Genomic DNA, 17,276 nt, shown 5'->3' with positions numbered 1-17,276 from the left:
CTTAAAAGTACCTAAACTAGCAATTCTAGGTGAGAACATTAACCCTTAACTCAAGGTTAAAAAAAAAAAAAAATTATATATATATGAAATCCACCCTGTCCAATTCTGAGTAACCTTTGAACCAAGTACTGTGACTCCCTGCATTTGAACTTAACTCCTGTTCGCCACAGATTGTGGTTGGTGACGCACGCTTGTATGTCTGCGACTGAACTACAAAGCGTAACTATTTAGTTGGGGGCCCCAATTAACCCACACTAAGTGAAGTACTCATTCATTACGTTGACATTTTAATGCTTCAGATAACTAGTGCTAAGATATTAGATTTTCACTAAATATTCCAATATTGTAAGTGCAATGCCCTAAATAAATAAAAATAAAAAAGAGCCAAGCTAAATAAACTTCACAAAGTGTGATTATGTTCTACCTTCCACGTTTTTTTTATTAGGATTTCTTAAAAATGTTAGACAAATATCAAGATTGCATTTTGCAATGGGACATGCTGGAGAGGCACCCCTGAGAACAGAGCGGCCAGTAATATACAGCAAGAAAACCCTGTCAGACGTCTTCTGACATCAGAGCTATACAGCCTTCAAATCAGAATGTCTGTAGACGTCAGACAGTAGATTGCAAAGGGTTAAAGAGGTTCGACCCATTCACAGAACTGGGCTACTTCTTGACCACACAGTTTTGATTGAAGAATGTGAGACAAATGGGGAAAAGTAATAAAATAGGGAGACCACTGAGTCAATGCTGGGATTTTCTACTTTGGAAGAGTACCTGCACTTTTTTTTTTATAGTGCACAGAATAGACAATTCGAAGCTTTTTTTGGAAAATGTTTTTTTCTATACATTTTCCTTCAATCTCTTCTGCTATGTAATTAGGTGAAGACGGGGCTGAGAAATCCATCTTCACCTAGCTGCATAACAGTAGAGGGCGCTGCATCTGGATGTGCCTGCAGTGTTCATTACAGACACTATTAATTACCCTTTTTTGCCCCTCTAACGCTGTGCTTCCACTGTCCCACCACCCCTGTGTGCGGGTGTATGAGGCACCGATGGCCCCTGTGAATACATCGGGCCTGCAGCGGCCTCTACTGTTACGTCTTATGCAGCTAGGTGAAGAATGATTTATAAGCCCGTCCTCCCCTACCTGCAGAGCAGAAGATGGGTTTTTTTTCATCTAAAGAAATGTACAGAATAGGCAGAAAACACATTGAAAAAAAAAAGCTCAGAATCATAAAAAATGCACATGTAGTCTAAATTTGTATATTTTCTTGGTTTAGTCTGTTTGCTTGGCAGATCGTGAACACGAACAAACTCACATGTATGCAGTAAAAGAGTTCACTCGTTCCTGCATCAAGTCTACTTTTTCTTACATTATAAATTGCATCTGAGTGGATGTGCTGACGGGGACCTGCGGAGAAGCCTTTCCAAGACCCTTCACCCAATAGTAGAACCATTACACTGCAGACAATCAGAAGCATATAGGACTGCAGCTAGCAGAGGCGACAGAAGGAGGACTCCAGTACAGGCGATCAGGAACGCAAGCAGCATCTCCAGTAGGATAGATGCTTTCTGCTTTTGGATTCGGAAGATTAGAAGGGAGTAAGAGCCTTGAAAGGACTTCAGTTACGGCTCTGGGAGGTTTTACACTTCAGCCATAACATACCGATGCTCAGACCGCCCTTGTGCTATACGCAGGTGTTACTGCATCTTTTCCTCACCTCCCAATGATGTGTTGTATGTATATGCAGCATGTATGCGATTTTATATGGTTGCAGTCTACGTATGTATTCTTCGGAATAGTTCATTAATAATTGATAAGCTAGGGTCCACAACTCAGGGACCCGGCCAATCAGGTGCTGACCGTCAGTGTCACAATACAAAAGGATCCGAGCAGAAGCTGCTTAAGCGACCTCTGTGTAGTGGCCAGTGCTGGTAACTGCAGGCACAGCCATCATTGACTGTAATTGCAAGTTCTGACCACCACACAGGGGTCAATGCAGCGGCTTTCAACTTAGACCTTTGTGTATACCAGCGCTGACAGCAGGTGCCTGATCAGCCAGGATCCCGAGCAGCAGACCCTCACAGCCGATCAACTATTGAGGCCCTATCCGGAGGATAGGTCATCAATAGTTGATCGACAGAAGCCCGCCACTCAGGATCCCCTGATGATCAGCTAATTGTGCAGCCTGCTGGACGTAGTCATCGCTGGTCGGTGCCATGAGTGTAACAGCTGGCTTCACGCTCATTAGATTTACTGGGAACGCTGCCCTTTACATTTCCGGTTCCTCGTAGCGGTTAGGGCCAGACATAGAATCCCCCAACGATAAGCTGATTGTTCAACCCTGAGTGGCAGTCCCCGACAACCATTATGTTGTGCTGGGCAAGTCTGCTCCAGGTCTAGCATTGGTCTTTTACATTGTAATTGAATTTAAGCAAGACTAAATGATTTAGTTCATACCTGGGCCTTGTTGTTGCTGTTTGAAGAGCTGACACTCTGGATAGCTTGCGGTTTGCTGTTGGGTTGCGAGGAGCTGGTGCAGGATTCCTGAGGACCTGTTCGACTATCACTTGCCTGCCGACAACTTGGCTGCTTTGACGTCTTGAATGGAGTTCCGTCTGAGTCCTGAATGCACAGACGTTTAATGACTTTCTTCTACGGGAGACACGCGATGTGTCATGCAAGGAGAGTTGACACCACTGGCTAAACAGTGGATCTCAGTACAGAACCCACGTAACAAAATATTTCTATAATAGACTTTAGTTAAAAGGGATTTTTCACTCTCCCCCCACTTTAAGGCTTATTTAGACCAAAACGATGCTCGCTCAAAATTTGCTCTAAGTCGTCTTTTGAGCGATAACCGTTACGTCTAAATGCACGGACATCCTGCAAGAGTCGTTCCTCGCTCAATTCTAGTACTGAGCAATGAACTCTTATCAGTGGTGCAGGCTGTTATTACAGTTGGCAGCGCTGATAAGGTTCTAACAGCCCGTGTCCCGCTGGTAATTCACAACAGGACGCTGGCTGTAATCGGAGAACAATACAGTTGTTTGCTTACGCAGAACAGCTGTATTGTTCGCCGAGTGATAGCAGCAGTGTCCCGCTTCACCTGCATAGCTCTTAAGTAGCTACTGCGCTCCTATAGACTATGCAAAGATGATCGCTCAAAACTGTCAGTGTAAATGGGGTTTAAGTTACATCTTTCAGGGTCTTAAAAAAAAGGTGGAGTTATCCCGTGGCCTGAATATTAGGCTCAAATTGCCAAAACCTAAAATTCTAATCTGGAAACTTCATAACTCATTTACTGTCAGAAGGTTTGAAAAAAAAAAGTAAAAATCAGAAAAAATAGTTTTCAAAGTTTTGGAAGAAAGCATAAAAGGTGGCAGGAAATTGTTCAACACAACAAAGCTATGTCAGCAATTGGATTTCCTGCCGCTCTAGAATAGCCAGTCCATTCCTCCCACTGGGCTCGGTTTACACTGGCTGCAGTGACATTTCAAACATGTGACTGCCTCAGCCAATCACTGGCCTCAGCAGTTTTGAGCTTTATAACACGATGGTCAGTGACCGGTAGTTACGTGTATACAGAACGTCACTGCTGCAGTTAATGTAAACAGAGCTTGTTGGGCAGGTTAGAAGTGGAGTCCGGTTAAAGTGGAGTGGAAAGTATAATTCTCTGCCATTTTCTGGCAATTTCTGCCATCTGCATGTTTTCCCCACGACTTTGAAAACCCCTTTAAGGAAACTAAAGCTGGCCAAAGACTTGAATAAGGTTAAGAAAAAAATATAATCACACCAAAAATGGTGGATTTAGTCAGCTTTTAGCTTGTAGGAGGGGAGAAAGGAAGACAAAAAAAAAAAAAAAGGGCAGAGAAGTTGCTGGCAGATCTAGATGACAGCATCTTATAAGCCTCTCATCAGTTTAGCGCCATTTATGGGTTGTGGCGATAACCAACCGTTATCTCTAGAGTATGGCCAGCTTAGAGGTGAATACTTTTGCTTCTATTTAACCATTTACGAATGGCTCGCTGGCTTGACAGATCTAGAATGTATTTTCACGACAACCCTGGTATCTACTACTCCATTGATAAAGTTGAACATTTTAAGTATCCCAAACTCACCACATCACTGGAGCTGGAAAGGGTGGAAGAAGAGGAAGACAGAGGACCAGAGGAGTTGGACGAGTGTTTGCCAAGAGTTTCGGAGGTCCTATTCTTGGCTTGTCCCAAGGTAGAATTCTGTCCAGACACATTATTATTACACTGATCCAAATGGTGAACATCCACTATCAACGTCACATCGTTCCCTAAAAGGTTGTAAAAACAAAACACTACATAAATAGAAATCCATGTAATTAATGCACAACTAGATTTATCAGACAATTTTATAAGAACTATTAGGGAAAGGAATGTCCCTTTAATATTGTACCCAGAAAAAAAACAGAAAAAAAACCCAAATCTACAAAAATGTACATTCTTACCATTGTAAAGCGGCTCAGATCTATTCTGCTGCCCCCATTTTGCAGATATCCATTCTCTATAAGCAACTACTTCTTCTGTGACTCGAATAATACGACCCAAAATGCTGGAAAACATGCAAAGTATTGGTTTTCATTTTCATGTAGAAACAAGCGGACAGCATAGTAGATGGTCCTTTATTAGCCTCTGTCTCAGCAATAACTATCCTTTATGGTATAAGCAGGTCACACACATTAGTAGATAAGACATACAGAATAACCAGGGCCTTTATCGTGTTTGGTGTCCACAGGGTTAACGCATTCTCTAAACTGAGCTGGCCAGAAACTTCTATTACAAGGACCAGAGCTTGGGGGGGGGGGGGGGGGGGGGGGGTCATCTCTTGAAGAATGTCACATGTGACCTAATCCTAGTTTGTACAGGCTTCCAAACTCACGAGCCTATAAGGATATGAACAGTTTCATGGCATTTTCCCCCATACTGACTCAATGCAAAGTCCTAAACAAGGAATTTGGAACTAGGAGAGGGGTGGTAGACAAGAACTGAAACTAAAAAACATGCTTTGGACAGGCGTTCACCCAAGTCAGTTGCGTTCCCTTGTACCGCCTACCTGCAAGGAAGTAGTAAAGACCAAGGATTGCACTGTATCAGGTCTTCTGGTTTCCTCCATTTTATACAATAACTGTTTTGGTTATAACACGTCAAACTTCGTATGCAAGCTTAGAACTTTAATAAGGCTAGTCCTTGTAGGTTGTGAACCCATAGCCTTGATTGTGTTAAACCGTTGACTACTGGAGAGCCATGTGCAGCTTGCCAATTTCGAAAAAGTGACAGCAGCGTGTATTTCGCGCTCATGGACTGTTGGGGTGTAATTTATCCTCAGCAACCTCAGGCTGCGAGTGCCTGGGACACAGATTAACCTGTAGTAGTCGTGCTCTGGTCACACGCTGGAAGAGTGTGCGACAGTAAGGCTGCCTTCACACAGGTGTCAAAAATCACTCACGATGTGTGTGTTGCAAAACGCACAAACATGAACCACATTCTTTTGACTGGGGTCATGCACATGAGCAATGTTTTCCTGCATGGCGATGTAGGGGGAAAAAATAAATAAAATAAAAAAATCGAGGCATGCTCTATCTTGCCGTGTGTTCTCGCATCTGAGCGCCAATTGCTTTCAATGGGGCAGGCAGCAACATTGCACCACTTGCTAGGTGCACGCGATACAAGGTCTCCCATTGAGAACCTCTGCGATCCTGTCGGCCACGGTGGCGAATTCCCCTATTCCCTGAAGTGATGCGAGGCAGTTTTGACACAAAACAGCTTCGCATTCTCGGGGAAATCACATTCACTGCCCCATATCGCACTCACCAGTGGGAGGTTAGCCTCAATCTTCAGAAATTAAAATATATTTATATTATTTCTTTTACGCTGGTTCACACAGGGCGGGTTTGCCGTGGAATTGCGGCAAGTCTGCCTGCAGCCGCTAATCCCAGGATTGGCCAGCCATGTGGATGAGATTTGCCAAAAATCTCATCCACACGGAGCAGACAGTCCGTCACGGCAAAGCTGGCATTAGCCGGCGCGGATTCCTGGGACGCAGCAGGTCAGGTTTTTTTCCGTTGCGGCCTCACTTCTCTTTAATGGGAGAGCCAGCCACAATAGAAAAGCATGCGTCGAAGCTTCTCCAAAACCCGCGGCTAAGTGCCGCAGATTTTCAAGTTGCGCTTAACCCACGGAAATCTCGCTGCGGCAAAACCGTACGATTTCCACCGTAAAAGTCCTGTCGGAAGCCAGCAAAACATGTAATTTAGTGTTTAATTACTAAACCAAATTCAAACACATGATGCAATCCATTTTAAAGGGGTTGTTCCAAGGTATAGTTAGGCTAGGGCGAAAAAAACTTTATGATTAGTAGCTGGGACCCCTGACGATTGGAAGAACAAGGTTTCCTATTATCAGCTGATTTATGTCCCCAAATAAACATGCAACACTGACCATCATGCAAACAAAGCTTACCTTTCACTTTCATTGTTGGGATAGTACTTTGCAATGGGAGACACTGCATGGCTTAAGACAACATATGCGTAATCAAAGGCTTGTTTCACCTGCATGGCCCCGTATGAACTCCTTCCTACATCATTGCCTTGGAAAGAGTCGGGAAAAATATATCACTTTTTGCACACAAACACGTTTGTGATATTTCTAGAACAGCTCATACATACTTACCAGGCTGCAGAGGATCTTCAATGTATAGCATAGATGGTCTGTATCCATCTAACATGCTTTTTTGTACCTCATCCTTGGCAACATATGAGCCGCCATCTTTTATTCTGATTCCAGTTTTTAAATAGTTAAAATGCCTTCCATAAAGTTCAAAAAACTCAATCAGCAAAACCCCGTAGTTGGCATCTGGACTGCAGGCATCTTCTCGCGGGTGCAACTGCAAGGGGAGAACACAAAAGAAAAAAATAAACATCGGAAACATATGGTTATATTTAAAGGGGGTTTTCTGGGATCAGCAAAAAAAATGGACCACGGGATAAAATAATGAGAACCGTTAATATTACATTCAGGATGCGACGGGAAAATTCACTGCCCCATCCATGAGTTATACTGCAGATGTGTTGTGTAGTTCTCCCTCTGCCATGTATGGGGTGAAATCCGCATATACATTATTGGGTGAGAAATATGTTATAGAACAGTTTGATTCAATTAATTTAAAAAAAATAATGGACCGATTGTTTAGCTAAACTAATTGCATGTCTAAAAGCAGATTTCTCACCCAGGTAAAGATATAAAGCATACTAGTAATTATTAGGAAATTATAGTGTTTCTGGTGCCCCTCACACACAGCTATTGGCGGGAACCAACAAAGGAAAACCCAATTACATTTTTTGAGGCTGCATCCGTGTCACAGGATTTTAGCCACAAGGTCCAACGTGTTCCTATGGAGGCAGCAGAGACCCAAGCTGAAATCCTGGCAGCATCCAAGGAGGCCTCACAAAGATATTTTCCTGCAATACCTGCCCAGACAAGGCCACCGTGCAATTGTACAGCCCACTCCGTAGTACCCTGTTACCCTGAAAATAAGACATGGCATGGTTTTCCAGAATTTTAGAGGATGCAAAATGATTTTTCAGGCTTTGAGGATGCTTGAACTATAAGCCCTACTTCAAAATTAAGCCCTAACCGTTAATTAAAAAAGTCAATTTAAATAGTGTCCAGGCAGCTATACATGTAAAAAAAACCTTTTTGAACAAAAAAATTAATATAAGACACTGTCTTATTTTCGGGGAAACAGTAGTTGATCTACTGATCCAGTTAGAGAAAAGAGGTCAAAGGGCCCAACCCACCACCCCAAAAGGATGTTTTGCCAGCGATTCCAGCTCCTTGTTGTGTACATTTGCAAAAGATGGTGGGTTTTGCCAAAATGCGAGACTGGAGGGTCTACTGCTATAGATTAGGTTTATCTCATTATGGACTCTTCCGGAAAGGAGTAAATGCCTAGTAAAACCCTTAAAAAGAAAAACAGAAAAAAAAAAAAAAAAAGGCATCGACTAGAGAGGATAGTTAGGACAACTGTTCCTTGTCCAGTTCCAGTTCGAAGGAGACTGACACCTTGCGTTCGGAGCGGAAGGAGTTTGGAAGAAGGCTCAGAGCGCGTACCAGGTGGTCTGGAGAGTATAACAATGCTGGTGGCAAGCGAGATGGCCTAGACTGCTTCCTGGGTCTTCCACAGGAGGAGTCATTGCTGTCAGACATAGCATATCAAGAATTGTCAAGTAAGGTCAGAAGAAGGGAAAAAAGGACCTGGAGGTGGCTACAGCACAGGGTGGAGTGTAGGAACAAACAGGAATGTGTAGAAATATTGTACAAGGCCCTCCCTAGTCATAGACAAATGTTATACGCTTAATGGGTGTCCCCAAGTCTACCCCCTGCAAGGAAAGCCTTCCAATTGACCACAAGGTGCTTATTAGTCTGTCCCTTTGGGCTTTCTTCCCTCTCCACCTCCTGCCTGCTCCCGAACATGGCCCACAGAGAAGAGGCAGACAGGTAGCATAGAAGACCCAGCCGATGCAGCAAGCCGGAAGCGCAGTACGCTCTGATGCTGCAGGGTGCCAGGGAAGAAGAGCGATGATCGCACAGAACTCGCCAACCTTTGTGGAGGAACAAATGCTCCGGATAAATGCGCTATGGCTGGCAGGTCGCATTCCACTTAGCCTGTGGTCCATGCCCCCTTGTCTGAGGGTAGAGCACACAACGGTGGTTGAATCCCCAGTGTGAGCCCTCAGTAGGTTACCAGGGAGACTCTAGTGCCAGCCCTGTATTCCCAGTGCAGAAAGGTAAAATGAAAAAAAAAAAAAAAAAAAGGTTTGCGTGGCATCCAAACTAGTTTCATGCAATAGCCTGACGAAGGGGGCAAGATATCCCCGAAAGCTTGGTTGTATTTTTGTTAGCCATTAAAAGGCGTCATATCTACAAGATTACTTGGTTTCTCTTACTGAGAACAATCACAGTCCAGAAAGGAAATAGCAGCTGAAGGCCGGCAGAGGAGTTAGTTTGGTGCCTGCAGAAGGGGTATAGCTGGTAGGAGCCAACACTCTTGCTTAGTGTCCACCTCCTAGTAGCAGCAGCTATACCCATGGCTTTTAGCAGTGTTTCCCAATGACACGGACAAGGGGAAAGAAAGAAGAAAAAAAAAAAAAAAAAGGATTCTCAGCTCCTTGGAGTGACTCCATTGAAATAATAAAGTAAGATTGGAACAACTGTCAAGTTTGTTTTTTTTTAACCCTTTTCAATCCATTTTTGGATTGAGGGTATCCTTGCCATTTCTGCCATTATACAATGGCGCCGTCTGCTGGCTAAAGCCTGTAACTACATGATGGGACGTGTTTGAGAAAGCAGAATAATGTTTGAGCAGCCAGCAGAATAATGTAAGTATACACTGACGTCTTCCTCTCCAGAGCTGTACAGGCTTCAGTGATTATGTTGGAAGAGGTTTGACAGTGGATTAGAAAGGGTAAGAGGGAATGTGTTTATCATGAGAAGTTTAAATGACGCGTTAAATTTTGGGTGTTAATGACACGTTAAATGCTGCGTGCGGAATCAGTTGGCGTAATACAAATAAAGATCATTAAAATATATTATAATATATATATAATTTTTTTTTTTTTTATCAGTGAGCCTAAAGGTCTTTACATAGGAGTGATAGTCGTTCAAGTCAATGGAGGCAAGGCGGACTGGGATCTTTCCAGCCACCCGCCTCCAATCACAGTAAACAGGAGTTGCTCAAACATTGAGCCTCAGGCTAGCAATGCATACAAGAAATAGATGGTCATCTCACCTGCAGAAAACTGACAGCCATTAAGAACAGACTGTAGGAGCCTATGCCGCCAGTAAACACTTCATTGAGGTCTCTCTGTAACAGGAACTGCTTTAAAACCAGCACTAGATATGGAAGAACTGGGTATTTCTGTAACAAAAATGGTCATATTATAACACTTGCACAACAGTTTATAAGATATGGTCATTATTTTACTATAAAAAGCCAACTACAGGTAATGGACTGGTTTAAGTGTAAGTGAGGGTGGGAGACCATTCCAACGTGATCTCCGTAAAACATGTGCTTTCTATACAGTATTCATGTAGGACATTTAAAAGGAACCCTAAACATTTACAAAAACCATCCTTCAATTGTCATTTCAAACATTTAGTGCTATTCGCTCTTTGCAGAAGGAGTCCTGAGCCGCCTCATCCAGGCACGCTTGTTGGGCGTGTGGGGCTCTATTTCCACGGGGGTTAGACAGACAAATAGTCACTACAACAATCATTGGCCGCCTGCATGTAGCAGATGCAGATGTCTACTTTGGGTCCAGGTGTGGGAACACCAGCCGTCCATTACGTCATATCCTAAGGATATGCCATAAGTGTCCATGGACTTTTAAAGGGGTGTCACATGAGGAGAGTCCCCAACAATGGCAGTTGAGTGCCGAGAGCCACATCCAAGAGCGACTTCCATGGTAAAGTGATGCTCTGGTTTAGGTGAGAGGAATATATTACCCGCAGTAAATTGTTCTCCGCCATCTCTCTGATCCGCCAGTCCCATTTTCAACCTTTGAAGGTGGCCAACCCAATCTTCATACTACCTAATCCCCACAGTGCACTGCTAGTGTGAGACTACCAAGGCTACTATACCTGCTCTGATTGACAAGAGCTGATCACGTGATTAGCCCTGTCCAATCAAAAAAGAGTAGTGCACTGTCTACATTAGGTAGTAGGAAAATTGTTGCAGCCATCATGAGCTTCCAAACACAGAGTGATGGCAGAGCAGAACAAATGCAGGCAATATAGCCTCCTCCCCCTCCCGCCTCTGCTGAAACCGGAGGGTCGCTTTAACAGCATATAGGCCCATTAATAAAGATTTTTCTAACCTTGATAAAATCCCTGATAAGCTGGGCTGCTTTGACCCCATTCTGCACATTAAAACTTATGTCAACTTTAACTTCTGTATACGAATCCGTTAGTTTAATGATCGGCACCTAGAAAACAAAAAACACCACGTTACGATGATGCCACGTTTCCTCAATAACAAACAACTAGCAAAACGTAATTCAGTTAAGACACAAAATGTGAAGAGACATCTATGCATATTTATGTCACACTAAGGAGGTCATTTCTCTTTAAAACGAGGTCACGCTGCAACCTTGGGCACGTCACACTACCAAGGATCACAGGATCACCTGCCTACATTGAATGTAACGTAGGTAAAAGTGGTCATGCTAAAACTCAGACGCAAGAAATCCAAACCTGCCGAATTCCTTGACTACGGCCACCTTGAGAGCACATTGCTTTAGATTACTTATGACGCAGACAGGGCGACACTGGATTAGATGCACATCGCACGCCCGAAAATTGCAAGTCACTGACTGAGCTATCACATCTGCCAGGCGACAGGACGCCACTTGGAGAACATTCTCCAGGCATCTACAGAAGTTTCATTAGAAGGGGTATGTAACTATCCTGTTAATGGCCACCTACTTAGCTTGTGTAGCCTGGCACAGGATATTGTGCTTGGACTTAGTTTGAAGACTTAATGCGAATTGGTCTGTAGTGATTCGCATCTCAGAGAAGACCTGCAAATAGGTGTAGCTCATCCAACATTCTTGAATGGGACATTATGGAGGCGATCCCCATCTAACACTGCAAGTACCGACCTTGTAGAGGTCTCGTCTACTAATGTACATGACAGGTGAAGCTGCAGAACTGTAGCAATGCACAAAGTTTTATGGGGGTGAGGTGAGGCTGCCAGATCTGAAACGGACACTCTTCGGTGCCGCTACACACAGCCGAGTCACTGCAAACACTAGTTTGCTGAGACGTTTTTCAGCTGTGGAAAATGAAAGACAAAATCTGCCCCATTTGGTGTAGATCCTCAGCAGACGGCACCCTAGTAGCTGGCTGGGTGGAATCCACGGCAAATCTGCACCAAAATCTGCTACAAAGTGTCAATTTAGTTGTGCATTTTATGTGGATTTTCTCTACTGCTGAAAATCCACAACAAATGAGCCACGTGTGACTACTGCCTTACATAACAGCAGGGTGCAGGTGCTAGATGACCATTGCAAAAAAATGTGAGTTTGGCCTCCCTCACAGGCGCCTTCAGCACAGCGCTAATCACAGAATAACGCTCCCATTGTTTTCAATAGGACGCACTCAGACAGTCGCTTGATTGCAGCGCCGCGATTTTTAAGCGGAGTCTGTTTTATTTTTGAACGTTTCGCGCTCCTCATTAAAGGGGTTGTCCCGCGCCGAAACGTGTTCTTTTTTTTTGCATAGGCCCCCCGATCAGCACAGGACAAACCCAAGGGATGTGTTGAAATTAAAAAAAAAAATTTTTTTACTTACCTGAATCCCCTCTCTGCAACTTCTTTTTTCTTTTCCTCCAAGATGGCCGCCGGGATCTTCACCCACGATGCACCGCGGGTCTTCTCCCATGGTGCACCGTGGGCTCTGTGCAGTCCATTGCCGATTCCAGCCTCCTGATTGGCTGGAATCGGCACACGTGACGGGGCGGAGCTACGCGATGATGCGTAGAAGGGGCGGAGCCAGAACGCCGCTCGTGAACGGACCGACCAGAAGGGAGAAGACCCTTCTGCGCAAGCGCGTCTAATCGGGAGATTTGACGCTGAAATTAGACGGCACCATGGAGACGGGGACGCCAGCGCAGGGAAGGTGAGTATATAACTTCTGTATGGCTCATATTTAATGCACGATGTATATTACAAAGTGCATTAATATGGCCATACAGAAGTGTATAACCCCACTTGCTGCCGCGGGACAACCCCTTTAATGATGGAGTGCTAAAGGCCGGCGTCTGCTTCAGCGAAAGTAAAGCGCGGTAAAGCACTGCAATTAAGTGGCAGCACTTACCGCAACACGTGAGGGAGGCCTTAGGCATGTCCATGGCATGCGTGGATTCTGCGTTGGGAATCCCACACAGAATCCGCCCGCGACCAGCGTACCTGTCCGTATCTTTTCTTCTGGGCTGTAGATGTGTGCGGACGTGCCAGCTATCGCGCAGTACAGATTCCGCTCCAAAACTCTGACCCAGCCTTATGGTAGTGTCACACTAATGCAGTATCCAGGATTAGACCAGTACAACCTCAGCCCCATAAAATCAGGATGCTGTATATGCAGCCTTATCAGCTATCCTCACCAGTTTTAAGGCCACTCTCACACGGGTTTGAAGCTTCACGCTAACGCTGTAAAACACCTCCATTGATTTAAATGGGGCTTCTCAGGCGAGCATTTGACTTTTGAGTGCCATCTACCCCATTTTAGTGTGTTTCAGCGATTTTTAATGCACCTCATCACCCATTGCAATGATGGGGTGCATTTAAAAAGGCTGTTCGAAAACTCTATAAAACGTCACGGTTTTACAGATGCCTGTGTGACAGCAGCCACTAAACATCCATTCCTCTAATGAGATGTCTCTACTGACCCTACCCCAGGCTATAAAACAAAGCTAAATAGGAAGAGTCATCCTACTGTATGTGATTCATAGGCCCTTATAAAGGCTGCAACAATTCAGGATCCCCCAACGGAAGGGTAATCATAGAAATAAGGTAACAAAAACTGGAATCAAACAGTTTTCTGGATCCATACTGCCTTTATAATGTAGAGGTATTTTATGTGGTAAATCCCTGACACAAAGATCAACTCACCGTGGCTTTGTCCAGTACTTTGACAGAGTTTTCATCAGCCACCTTGTGTTTTCGCAGCGCCTCTTCAAGAGTCCAAAGTGGTAAATTCTCCCATTTCCCAAAGACCACAAGATCAATGTCGCTACAAGAGGGGGAAAAAAAGCCAAAACATTTTTAATTAGATTAGTGCAAGCAAGGAGTACCGCAATGTTGTTAAGGGGCCTTTTACACAAGCCGATAAGTCGTTTAGACTCCCGCATCCAGTGGAAATCTGAATGATTATCGCTCAGTGTAGACGCATGCCCCATCTGAACTTAATGTAGAAAACTGACCGCATTGGTCTATGTAAACAGGCAGTCGTTCACTTATGGACGACTGCCTGTTTATTGTAAATGGAGGTGGGCAGGAACGATCCCCAGCATGCTTCACCTCCATTCACTGATGCTCGCTTGTCTAAATGCACAGGAACAATTGGCTGGGATGACCAGTCAGGCATCTGCGCCTACAGGTTGTCCCATGTAGAAGGGCCCTTACTGCACTGCAGCACGGAGTTGGCATGTAGAATAGTACTTTAAAGTTCCTTACAATTATGCACTTTAACCCACATTCTGTAATTAGTTTAAAGTGCTGTGGCTATTATGTGATGCCAGAATACAGTTTCCCGAAGCAGATATGGTCCCAAAAGTTTTTTTTTTTTTTTAAAAAGGCTTCTTGATAAAACTTTCTGCCATGCCACTGGTAAGACAAGTGTTCTAATAGGGCCAACACCAGAGGCATCTTTGCACTCTTGATAAATACCATATATGAACTACAGATCTGCTGTATGATGAACAGCAATAGTGCATGTAAAACGTCAAGCACAGATTCAGAAGTGCAAGCAGCCAGGAAAGTATTAAGGACAGAGGAGACTCCTAGGAATAGTGTCTGCACCTAGGACCCGGCTACATATATGAATGTGATAAGTAGAAGTAAGGTATCTGGGACCAGCCGAGTAGTTAGTTTTGCCTGGCATTACCATTTTTTTCACAAAGCGACTGTCAAACGTCTCCAAACACTCTTTAATATCAACTTGTTCAAATTTTTGTAAATGTATTTGCTAGAGAGTTTTAAGAGAAGGCAAACCGTAAAAGGGGGTTTTCCAATATTAAAATCATTTGTGGCAATGAGGTAAAGGGTGAGGGGGGGGGGGGTAACACCAACACTCCCCCCTCCGCTGCTCTGATCTTTTTACATCAGCTGCAGCAGTCATGCAGGTTATGACTGCTGCATCCAATAGGAGACCCGACAGGGACACGGTCCGGCCAGAAGGTGATTGTGACATTGACGCTAAGATGTGTCGGAATGAAACGACACCACAGTGAATATACTGTTTTTACATATTTTTGAGCACAGGGGGTCCAAAACTACATAAAAAAAATAAACTAAATCAGACAACGCCTTCAAAGGGGTTTTCAAACAACTTGTTTTTCAAACTGCTGGCAGTCCTGAAAAGCAAGAAAGTCCTAGTAACCCATCCTGGAGTCCTGCGATGTGAAGGCCTGTGATTGGCTGCAGTTGTCTGACGTTCCATAGACAGAGGCCGCTCACACACGAACGCAGTACAGCGCCACGATTTTACTTTCGCTTTCACGCACAGCTCTCTGCATCTAACAGCGTGTTTAAGCGCACGCCGTAACTGATGGGTGATGAGGTGCACTAAAACGGACAAACCTAGTGCAGACAGCGCCATGAACGAATGCATGTCAGCGAGGCCCCATCGATTTCAATGGAAGCATTATACCGCGATTAATGCGGCGTTCAAAACGCCGTGTTAATTGCGGTAAAAAGCGCGTGTGTGTGTGTGTGAGGCCAAACGGCAGGATGTAAACATATGCAGCAGGGAGAATCGGAGATGCAGGTGTCCGGGACAGGTGAGTATAGGCTCTTATTTTAGCATCGCCAAGGGTAAAAAAAAAAAAAAAAAAAGGGCTAAAACCCATTTTAAGAAGAGCCCCTTACCTGGTAGGCAAATAAAGTCCCGTTTTGAAACTCCCAAATATCTGAACCTAAAAACAGAAAGACAAAATGTGAGCTGGTGTTCCAGATGGATAGATTATACTCACTCGCTCAATTTCTTGTTGGCACAACTGAAATATCTTCCATTTATTAAAAGACTTGAAAATATTGCTTCTAGCAGAAAATTAAATGCACATTTGGTTGGAGATTAATTAATGCAGTAGACTTCATTTGGTGCATCAGCTGAGGGCAATGATAAGTGTGAAGATCCCACAGAGTAGATCCCGACCTTCTCCAACCCCGAATCTCATTTGTGGGAAACACAACAACTGTGACATTATCTGAGCGCTCGGAGCAGTAAATAGTAAAGCTGCACTAGAAAAGGTCATTTGTGACCTTGATGGATACAAAAGCGGGAGTGCAAGTACAAATAGAAGCACTCAAACACCTTAATGGAAAGTACGAGGCTCAATATTTCACATCACAACACCGACGACAAGTTATGTAGCCGTCTGATAGAACATGGAGTGTAATCAACATCGACCTCCCGTCTGACTTCAGCAGTACAACAGAACAATCCGCAATTCAGTATATTTTATTTTAAAACAACCTCCGCACCCAAGAAAAGACAAGAAAGGTTTATGTTAAAATTAATTTTCCAGGGAGAATACTACTGATGCGCTATCCTCAATAGTTGATTGGCTGGGTTAGTCGCTCGGGACCCCAGCCGATCAGCTGATTGTGTGCCTGCTGACAGTGTCGCAAATACACAGGGGTTGGAGCGGTAGCCTCTGCTCCGACCTCTGAAGTGGCCGGTGCTTGTAACTACAGCATGGCTCGCGTTGATTTCAATAGCTGCACTTGCAGTTACAAGAGCTGGCTACTTCACGGAGGCCCGGACACTTCAGCCCAGAGCGACGGACCCCAACTATTGATGGCCTATCCCGGGGAAAGATCATTAATAGTATTCTCATTGAAAAACCCCTTTAAGCTACCATTTTTAAAAAAAATCCCAAATATGAATATATTGCAGTAATCAAAACAGAGTTTCCCAATAGTTTATCAGTCAAGGAAAAACCAATAGTTAAAGGCATAAGAGCAATACAATAAAGCAGTTTACAAGTGTGGTACCACGAACCAAGACCGCACTCCACAGGTCAGAGCTTCAGCACCAGATCACTGGGTAAGTATCAAAACTCATGTCCTTTAAGACAGCGTGCGTGAGCTATGCGGTCATATGAAGTACAGGTTCACTGCCACATGTGGCAGCATGCTGGGCTGCCGCCAGGCCCACAGTGGTCAAACGCCGCACGTAACACTTACAGCCGTGTGAGCCCGGCCTCAACGGCTCGAAGTCAGTGCTGTGCAACTGATGAGGAAGAGCATTGTGACTTCTGTGACAGATTAAAGGCTCATGTCCACAGCCGTGACGGACTCTGCCAGCAGAATATCGCAGCGGCATCCGCCAAGGCACCCACCTAAAACCCCCATACTTACCACTCTGGATCCTCCGTACGTGTCCCACATGGAGGGGCCGGCGCGCATGCGCAGTACAGCGCATGATGTGCTGGCAGTGTCAGATGACGCGACTTGCGGGGC

The 17,276-nt window shown here is 44.5% G+C and overlaps 1 protein-coding gene across 2 annotated transcripts in view; it reads right to left on the bottom strand.

Annotated features, from left to right (window-relative positions):
* The window catches only part of TENT4B (terminal nucleotidyltransferase 4B), a 62,553-nt gene that overhangs the window by 13,344 nt on the left and 31,933 nt on the right, over positions 1 to 17,276 (bottom strand). Inside the window, exons 3-11 of one of the 2 annotated variants that reach the window (XM_066583939.1) lie at positions 15,681 to 15,727; positions 13,704 to 13,824; positions 10,911 to 11,018; positions 9,824 to 9,952; positions 6,706 to 6,919; positions 6,496 to 6,622; positions 4,485 to 4,588; positions 4,126 to 4,310; positions 2,465 to 2,659 (exon numbers count right to left, since the gene is read on the bottom strand). In XM_066583939.1, the coding sequence (XP_066440036.1) occupies positions 2,465 to 2,659; positions 4,126 to 4,310; positions 4,485 to 4,588; positions 6,496 to 6,622; positions 6,706 to 6,919; positions 9,824 to 9,952; positions 10,911 to 11,018; positions 13,704 to 13,824; positions 15,681 to 15,727 (1,230 nt within the window). The remainder of the gene's footprint in view (positions 1 to 2,464; positions 2,660 to 4,125; positions 4,311 to 4,484; positions 4,589 to 6,495; positions 6,623 to 6,705; positions 6,920 to 9,823; positions 9,953 to 10,910; positions 11,019 to 13,703; positions 13,825 to 15,680; positions 15,728 to 17,276) is intronic. The other variant, XM_066583940.1, reaches the window with a different exon arrangement.

Source organism: Eleutherodactylus coqui, chromosome 11 (assembly GCF_035609145.1).
Source record: "Eleutherodactylus coqui strain aEleCoq1 chromosome 11, aEleCoq1.hap1, whole genome shotgun sequence".
NCBI lineage: Eukaryota > Metazoa > Chordata > Amphibia > Anura > Eleutherodactylidae > Eleutherodactylus > Eleutherodactylus coqui.
The sequence above is the reverse complement of the archived record's forward strand: the minus strand, read 5'-3'. Positions and strand labels throughout refer to the sequence as shown.